The 9392-nt window shown below is 41.5% G+C and overlaps 2 protein-coding genes across 5 annotated transcripts in view; both read left to right on the top strand.

The window, feature by feature from the left end:
- Positions 1–1285, top strand: part of LOC148406585 (leucine-rich repeat and immunoglobulin-like domain-containing nogo receptor-interacting protein 1) — an 8572-nt gene extending 7287 nt beyond the window's left edge. For all 4 annotated transcript variants that reach the window (XM_088404347.1, XM_088404346.1, XM_088404345.1 and 1 more), the window contains one exon: positions 1–1285. This exon is cut by the window's left edge and continues 509 nt beyond it. In XM_088404347.1, coding sequence (XP_088260473.1) covers positions 1–1285 — 1285 coding nt within the window.
- A 1071-nt stretch (positions 1286–2356) lies between these two features.
- vps72a (vacuolar protein sorting 72 homolog a) lies at positions 2357–5366 on the top strand. The gene is made up of 6 exons (XM_088404968.1): positions 2357–2755; positions 3103–3255; positions 3656–3782; positions 3880–4056; positions 4306–4450; positions 4768–5366. Exons 1-6 carry the CDS (start codon positions 2630–2632, stop codon positions 5153–5155), a joined length of 1116 nt encoding a protein of 371 aa, XP_088261094.1. The 5' UTR covers positions 2357–2629; the 3' UTR covers positions 5156–5366.
- Positions 5367–9392: the final 4026 nt, after the last annotated feature.

The raw sequence follows: 9392 nt of genomic DNA, 5'->3' as shown, positions 1-9392 counted from the left end.
CCAGGCCTTCATTGGTTTAACCGAATTAGGCCAGCTCCACCTGGACGCCTGCAACCTCACGTCGGTTCCCACGGAGGCCTTTGCGCACCTTGGCGGGTTGACGGTTCTCCATCTGCACCGTCTTGTTTCCACCGTGTTGCCAAACTATGCTTTCCTTGGACTTGCACGCCTGAAGGAACTCCTTATCTTGGATTGGCCCAGACTGGAGACATTGTCCTCAAACAGTTTGGTCGGCCTCAATCTCACATCCCTTGCCATTCGAAACTGCAACCTCAGCGCCGTCCCTTACGCCGCTTTGCATCACCTAGTTTACCTAGTACACCTTGACTTGTCTCAGAACCCAATCAGCTATATTCAAGGCAACCGGCTGAAAGACCTGATCAGGTTAGAAGAGTTCTACCTCGTCGGGGGACGGTTGCGACGCATTGAAATGGCCACGTTCCATGGTATGGCGCATCTGCGCGTGCTGAACCTGTCGGGAAATTTCCTGAGCACCTTGGAGGTGGACGTCTTTCAATCCCTGGATGCCCTCCGTCGTCTTGGGCTGGATGGAAACCCGCTGGATTGCGACTGCCGTCTTATTTGGCTGGCGCAACAACGTTCATCAATAGACTTTGGCGGAGGCCCGCCAACGTGTGGCGTTCAAGGTCGATGGGATTTCCTAGCCTACGCCGCAGCGGAAATTGCGAAGCTGCTCACGTGCAGGCCTCCTCGCATCCAACCGCGCCAACCTGACGTCATGAGGGTGGAGCAAGGCCACACGGCGGTGTTGTACTGCGACACGGAAGGCCAGCCCGAGCCATCTGTCACCTGGTTTGACCCGAAGCGGAGAGTTTTAACGGACACGGGCAGGATACGAGTGGTCGCCAATGGGTCGCTGGAGGTTCGCTACACTCAGCCGCATGACGCCGGTATTTATTGCTGCGTGGCGTCCAATGCGGCGGGAAACGACACACGACCCGTTCAGCTTCGCGTTCGTGCCCTTTCCACCAAGAAGCCCTTTCACCTCAAAAGCTGGCTCGCTGCCTCGCCTTCATCATCGCCAGATCTGAGGGAGGCGCCGTTTGACATCAAGACGCTGCTCATCGCAGCGTCAATCGGCTTCCTGTCCTTTTTCAGCTCAGTCAGCGTGTGCTTTGTCGCCATCTTCTTCTGGAGTAAAGGAAAAGGCCAGATAAAACACACCGCCAACATCGCGTATGTGCCACGCAGCGCTGCAACCAGCAGTAATGGCGGTACCGGCAACTACATGGAGACGAGCAGATTCACAATGAAACTTATGTAATTGTAAATATGATTAAAGTTCTTTTTTCAAGTTCAAAGCCTCCAGTTCATATATACAGGTATAACTCCTGTGTTCAAATGTCTGCTGTTTTTCCAGAGGAACTCCAAATAACTAATCTAATGTGGTTGCACAACTGTACACACCCTTTAATAACATAACATAACATAACATAACATAACATAACATAACATAACATAACATAACATAACATAACATAACATAACATAACATAACATAACATATTATATTATATTATATTATATTATATTATATAATGCCTCTATATTATATAATGCCTCTGATTAACCACAAATAAACGTTCTGATGTTCTTGTAGGCTTTTCCTCCCCTTCCCCTATTGAAACCTGACAATTTGATGACTGTGATAACTGATGGATTCGGAACGGATCTTATTTCCTATCACCTTGTCAAAGACCTCAGTCCCAGCAGAAGATAAAGATCGTCCACTCAATTACACGCAGGAAAAAGCGGGTGAGAAATGAGATGAATGGGCATTTTACAACTTGATTTTAATGCTGGGTAGATCAGGTTTACAAACATGGAGGACCTGTGGGCCCGAATGCATCCTTTCACATTCCTTGATCCTTGAGCAACCTGCATGCAAAGCAACCAGTGAGTGAAAATAGGAACAAGGCAGGGACAATTCAACAATGTTATATATTTTTTGATCTAAGTGACTTTTGTTTGTTGATCTAGAATAGGAATGCAAGTCAAAATCAGACTGCTTGAACACATTTTAGCCTTTGCCCAATATCGATTAAAATCATATGTGAAATTAAAGTATCTCCTAAACTCCTTAAACGTATCAAATCGTCTAATAACACACACTCTAAGTATTTCAAAATAAACCAAGTTACGTTCATTCTAACAATACTGTATCATGAGGGAAGCACACGATCTAAATAGTCTCTTTGACACTTTATTCATTTATATCTTATTCAAAATATTACGTCTTAGGTAGATGGAAGAATGTGACCATTGTGACCAAAGTCATATGCGTTGTATTATTTTGCATACAAGCGGAAGTGATCTTTACCGGATGTGCACATGCTAACCCGGAAAAAGTATAGATGCTACCATTAATTGTTGCTAATTCTAGCTTCTATAAGCTATCGACTAGCTATTTTTTATGCATTCGTCCTCCAAAAATGGCTAAAAAACACTGACTCGAATGTAGTTGCTTACTCATGGGCACGGCAAGATAGAGTCTCTTCCTCGAAACGAAACGGAACTTTAAGAAATTATTTTATCGCTAGCGCAGCTTGCGAAACAACACGTCCAGCGCTAGCTTTCGATTAAGCGTTGTTAGATTTGTTGATCTTTAATGCAGAAAATGAGTCTAGCAAATCACCGCGAGCCCCGAAAGACTGCGGGGAATCGCATGTCTAAATTGCTGGACGCCGAGGAAGAAGACGAGTTTTACAAGACAACTTATGGAGGCTTCAATGATGTAAGTTGTTATTGGTCGTGGTCTAATCATTAGGAACAACCCGAGTTTGGGGATGCGTCTTTTTACAATAGAATTTTAAAATGATTATTTTACTCCCTTTCTCTTAATAAAAACCAAACAAAAACAAATAACGTTTAATGTTATTCAAATATGCGTCATTTCCCTTCAAAATTTAATTGATATTGTGTTATTGCACGACGCATTTAACTTTAAACGTCGCCGTGATGAGTACATTTAGTGTTTTATGTTTTGGTGGGGACAAGAAAAAGCTCTGATGACAAGGGCCTACTTTATTCCGTTTCCATTTTTAACTTGGTTTCTTCCTCTTTTTAACCCCGCCACACAAGGAATCTGGAGACGACGAGTACCACGAAGATCACTCAGACACAGAGGATGAGGTGGACAGTGATTTCGACATCGATGAAGGCGACGAGCCGGACAGCGCCCAGGAGGATGATGCGCCACGGAGGAAGAGTCGAGTTGTTACAAAAGCGTATAAGGTGGACCTGCGGTTCTCAAACTGTTTAGAATTATATGAAACTATACAAATACCTTCATCATGATCAGTAAAACACACTTATGTTGTAGTGTTCATTGGTTTTAAGTCCCATTATATTAAGTATCAACATGGACACTGCATTTAAGTAACATATAATTATTTTTTTCTATTGCACATAAATAAAAATTACACTTGAATCATGTATTATGTAGGTATAAAGATAAATACAGCAGTCTTAAATGTTGTCAATTTTAATTGTGTTAAAATGATTTTTTTAACTCATTAATTTTCCTTCCCCCGCACTATAGGATAATGGACAATGCCCAGAAATGGCTTGAGCAAGTATTAAATGGGTGTTTGTAGTCATGTTTGGTGCTGTCTTTTTTATGCTTTCAATGCAGGAGCCTGTGAAGGTGGCCAAGCCCAAACCCAAACCCAAAAGACCCTCAGAGGAAACAAAGAAGACAGAGAAGAAGCCCAGAGCAGAGCTCAAGCGGCGGATTCCACAAGAATTTCAAGACTATGGCGGTACAACCTCACACCATCACCTCCCCAACACTTTCTTTGGGGGGAAAAAAAAACATCTTGAAACTGTGCCTAAAAAAACTTCTTGTCTCTTATGTAGCTCGCAAGTCTGTGCGACAGTCCACCAGCGAGCACACGCGTAAGACCAACCTGCGACTGCAGGAGCGCCAGGACGCCCCTCGGCGGCGCAGGGGTGCCCATCGCGACCGGCCCCTCACTCAAGAGGAGCTGCTGGCTGAGGCCAAGATCACTGCTGAACTCAACATTCGATCGCTGGGTATCAATATTTTCATTTGGCTCACTCACAAATGACCTGGTCCATCTGATGTTTTAAAATCAGTTGCGCCAAACACATCGCACTTTGACGCCAAGTTGGTGACACGTACGTGCTCATTTATTCAAACTGCACCACACGCTGTTTGGCTATAAATCATGCAAACATACACATATACTTATTTTTTTTTGCATTGAGAAGGGTTTTTTTGATACTTCCTTTATATTTGACAACATTTGATTCTCTATTTAGAAAATTACGAGCGTCTGGAAGCTGACAAGAAGAAGCAGGTCCACAAGAAGCGCCGCTTTGAGGGTCCCACCATCCGCTACCACTCCGTCCTGATGCCCCTCGTCTCATCACCGCTTCTCAAAGAGGAAAACGTAGATGTCGAAGGGTACGGTAGCGACGCTGACCTCTCTGAACTTTTTTTTTTAATCTGCCCGCCGGAAACAATTTTTTTGGTTTTCAGGATGTAATCCCTTTTTATATCCTCGTACAACAAAAAGACAATATTATGAAAGCTCATTTAATTTGATAGTGGAAATGTTTTATTGATTACAATGTATTCTTCTGTTTAATCTGCTGGGAACAGTCCTTTAAGCTTTAAAGTTAAACACAACTGAACTGTCCTTAGACGGTGATTCTTTCTCCTTACTACCGTACTGCACAAAAATAGGAATGCCCCAGCAACAATTTTATTTTTTTCTGTAGGTTGGACCAGGATGTCCCTTCGACAGCGCCGCCAAATCCCACCACGCCATCCCAGCAGCCAGCCGGCGGCCTCTGCTCACGCACCTTTGTGACATTTAGCGACGACGAGGCCTTCGAATATGCATTCCCGCGCAGTGCTCAGGCAAGTCCCCAGATCCCCGTGCAGGAAATCTGCCCCGTTACCCACAAGACGGCGATGTACCGGGACCCGGTCACTGACATCCCTTACGCCAACGCTAAGGCCTTCCGCATCATTCGTGAGGCCTACCGTAAGTACGTGGCCGCTCATGGGTTCCCCAACATGTCGGGAGGGATGGCGGGACGGGACTCTGCGTGGAGAGCCGCACGCCATAGGATGGCGGCCAAGCAGAGTGCACTTGCCACGTGAATCTGATTTTTGTTTTTTTCTTTTCTTCAATTACGGGAACACTTCATCCTTATAAACTGCACAGTGAACAGGGGATTTATTCAGTAGATTAATTTCTGGAACTACAACGCTTGAGTGGATTAACTATTATTTTTTGATTCTTTCTTTCATTCTCTTTTTATTTCAATAAACTGTCCTTTCATACTGTGAAAATACAACCTTTCTGCAGCAAGGAGTCATTTTTGTTTTGATGTCATGAAAAGACAAAAAGGTAAATGTTTTAGTGTGAACCATACATACAGTCTATACTCCATTCAAAGCAGGGTGTCACATTTTTTTTTTTTCTGTGTGAAATAGTCTCCCACTTACAGCACCTACCAAAAATCTTTAACACATCTTCAATTATATTACTAGGTAAAGAAAAAAAAAAAACTTACGGAAGCTTCTCCCATGACTTCAATAGATTTCCTGGAACAATGATAAGAGTCTTCAAAACACTACTTTTCTATTAGACAGGGCTTTGGCGCCATCTAGTGGTAAAAAAAAAATTGGACAGCATCACAAGATGGCTTTTTCAGGAAATAACTTGAAAATGTCTGAGTTTGTGAATTCACCTAAAAGCTGTTTTTATTTTTATTTTTTTAAACAACCCCTTTCATTTTTTAACTAGGTCTAGCGCATTTGGGCTGCACAAGTTGAGGAGCTTCACTCCAAAGTAGTGCTTTGATGTCACATTTGAAAATCTTGATTGTGCACCCCTATCTGGATTCTCCCCCATATAATGACATACTTTCGTCCTGGTAAGTAATGAAGATGTATTTATTTTTTTATTTTTAACTAGGCCGAATATGTCAATATTCTGTCTGGCACTCTTCTGTCATGATGCAAATGAAGCGGGTGAAGGTGGGCTCATCTTCCTCTCAGACGACGATGAAGATCATTAAGAACGTGTCGTCACGGTGACAGAACAAAAAGAAATCCTTCGCCCAGCTTGGCTAATTGATTCGTTGTGTTGTGACAGCGCAGCGCCAGCGCAATTATAATCATCATCATCATACTGTGTGCTGGCGTAACACGAATTAGATGAATGGAAATCGGAGCAAAGCACAAACACTTTGACTAAAAGGGTGAGTGAGTTCACAGTAACTGAATTGTCCTTAAAGCTGTTAAAATTTGGAGTTTGACCATTAGTGTTTAAAGAAAAACCAGGCTCAAATTCCCTAAATTTGGACATAATTTTGTATTGGTCACACTGGGTTTTATTTCAGTCAGCATCGATGATTGCTGTTCTTTTTCTTTGGCTTTTGGTGAGTCCTTAAAAAAAAAAAAAAAAAGCCTGAAGGACTTTGACTCTCATTTTGCTGACAAATTTGGGGTCCTTGAATGGTATCTGACTCATGGCTTTTCAAGCTCTCGTCATGCTTGGACAAATGACAATTATTAGGGTCTTCGGTGACTGGTGGCGTCACTTAAACCAGTGGTGTCCAAACTCAGGCCCGGGGACCATTTGTAGCCCTTAGTTTATTTTTAATGTCTTAATCTGCCTATATAAACACAACTTTTCTAAACATTGTGAACCTATCACTAAAATGTGTCCCAAAAATGGCAAAAAAAAAAGTCAGTAAATGACAGATTGCTCCTGTTTTGTTTCCAAATATAGAGATAGCATTCAGGTGCTGGGTCTGAAATTTTTTTGAAGGGATACTGACTATCGCAAATTTGAGAAAAATCTGGAGTAATTCATCCAATAGATAGCTGTTCAGCTTGAAAAAAATGTAACAAACAATATATGTTTGCTAAATTAAGTAAAACAACCAAGTATCCCTTGCCAGTCCTCGAAGGCCGGTATCTTCCATGTTTTCAATGTTTCTCTCAAACACACCTAATTCAAATTATTGGGATAATTTTCAAGCTCCCCCAGAGCTTGCTGATGATCTTATTTTAATCAGGTGTGTTGGAGGGAGAAACATTGAAAATATGCAGGATACCGTCCATCGAGGACTGGAGTTAGAGGCCTGTGACTTATACAGTCAACTCATTCACTGCCATTGGCAGGTATAGACATCAAAGATTGATTTTTACTGTGCTGGCAGTGGGTGAGTAAGAAGTTTTGTAGTAACATTTAGGAGCGGTTTATGCCAACTATATGGAGTCTAATGATTTTTTTTTTTTTTTAAATTAAAGCCTATCAACAATTTCGCCACGCGCCTCTCCAGTATTGAGCCTGCATTGTTTTCCAGTCACAAGCACATTTAATTCTATTAAATTTCACCTCCAACCACAACACTCCGCTTTCGTCCAACCGAGTAAACACTTGGCAGAACGGCGTTATCCTTCTTGTTCTAGTGTGGCAGTTGCCATGGTGACGGAGTGTAGGTGGTGTACTGTGCTGTACTCTCTTCCCTTGTACACCCACCCCTCCCTTACAATCCTTCTAACCCACGTTGGTCTCCTGTCATTAAATATCCGGCGTTGCCTTCGCGGGACTTCATAGTAGATTGTCATGTCTGTGGAATGAGGACAGGCTTGACAGCTATTTAATTCAGATCAATTCAGTCCTCAACACTTACAGTCTTTTGATGTAGGCATCAGCCTTTTTTTTTTTTTTTTTTTTTTTTTTAATCTCGAGGTTTTCTTTCTTCTCCTTTGACTGGAACCCCCCAATGCATGGGCCCTTTTTTCCCCCTTGTTGCGGCCAAGCTATTCTTTTATCAGTTTCCATGGCGATGTGTTTGAGTGAAGGCTCACATGTTTCATTAAAGAAGGAGGGAAAAATGCAGTTAACATGGCCTAACATTCACGTAGTTGATCCGAACATATAGTGGTGATGCATGTGTTAAAAGTTGATGAAAGTAGTGGGCCGTGTTGTCCACACAGAACGGCCTTCTACTTCTAAAAATACACCCTTACCCATCATCCAAGTTTTGTTCTCTTACATATTTTATTTTATTTATTTTTTTATTATTTCACTTGCAGACAAGTGATTCTGTTATCTGTTTCCATGGTGATGTGTGTGTAGAAGATGGGAAGCAAAGAGCAAGAAAAGAGATGTGTCACTTAGTCGTAGTCTATATTTAGGAGTACTGTTTGTCCGACCACTGTCAATTATGTCGCTGACGATCTAAAGTCGACTTGTTAGGCACCATTAAACCCATCATCATTCATTTTCATCATCGCTGACGATACCGTTTACACAGAAAAATCAGGTTGATAAAGGCTGCAAAAATGTAAGCATCCGAGCAATAACCTTTTTATCTGTCTTTGCTTTTTACTTTGCATCAAGCAGAAATAGTGCTATGTGAGCTTTCACACAGAAACCCTGTATTCTGTAAATACAAAAACAGTGACAATTGCTTTCAACGCGGCAGAATTAGCTCATTCAATCCCATAGATGTATTTATACGTCTTTGCAGAGTCCTGCCTTTTAATTGCATTTTCTCATTTACAGTATTTTGTTTTCAAATGATACAAGGTATATCAAAAATGGTCTGTGATTAATGTTATACAGTATTTTTAAAATAAGAAGCAGTGAAATCCACTCATTTTTATTATCTCAGGGAGCATCCATTTTGCCGCTTTCTGTCAAATGAAAATGCCATCACAGTTGCTTTGGGCGCAGGTAACAACCAATCATAGCTCAGCTTGCAAGATCACATGACCAAACTCAAAGCGGGTGAGCTGTGATTAGTCATCACCTTGGCCTTGAGCAACAGTGCCATCATTTTTAATCGACAGCAAGTGGCAAAAAAACTTGAGATGGATAAAAAAAAAAAACGGGTCTTGAAAGTTAAGTCATTTTTCTGTCCTTTGACATCCTGCATCTTGTCACAGTTACTTATCTGAAATTATATTAGAAGGTGAAAAAAATTTGCCATATCAACCCTTTCTTTTTTCTGAATTTGGTCTCATGATATATGTATGCTGAAGTGTGATTGGTTGTGACCCCAGCCCTGAGCAACTGTGATGTCATTTTCAGTCAGCAGGAGGTGGGAAAATGTATGACTGAATTTTGCTGGCTCGTATTCCACAAACTCAATATAAAACCAATTTGTAGTGAGGCTGCATAGAGCATATTGTAAAAATAAAATTGACTTGATGTCCCCTTTTAAGGGTATTGAGAATTCACAATAAAAAAAAAAAAACATTTATAGCAGTGCCTCTCAGTTATCTATAAGTATAAGTATACCTAAAGCTGTCTCCTTTTTAACCTTAACAAAAAAAAGCAATATAAATCAACTTTCAAAATGCCATTTTGACA

Source organism: Hippichthys cyanospilos, chromosome 21 (genome assembly GCF_059441005.1).
Source record: "Hippichthys cyanospilos isolate Australia breed blue-spotted pipefish chromosome 21, RoL_Hcya_1.0, whole genome shotgun sequence".
In the NCBI taxonomy this organism is placed as follows: domain Eukaryota; kingdom Metazoa; phylum Chordata; class Actinopteri; order Syngnathiformes; family Syngnathidae; genus Hippichthys; species Hippichthys cyanospilos.
Note: the sequence above shows the minus strand (reverse complement) of the source record. Positions and strands in the feature narration are given on the sequence as shown.

Bases quoted from the DNA above. Each gene is read 5' to 3' on its own strand.
- vps72a (XM_088404968.1), top strand. From the start codon at position 2,630: ATGCAGAAAATGAGTCTAGCAAATCACCGCGAGCCCCGAAAGACTGCG. The intron at 2,756-3,102 runs GTAAGTTGTTAT...CCGCCACACAAG, and splicing joins CTTATGGAGGCTTCAATGAT to GAATCTGGAGACGACGAGTA. The intron at 4,451-4,767 runs GTACGGTAGCGA...TTTTTTCTGTAG, and splicing joins GAAAACGTAGATGTCGAAGG to GTTGGACCAGGATGTCCCTT.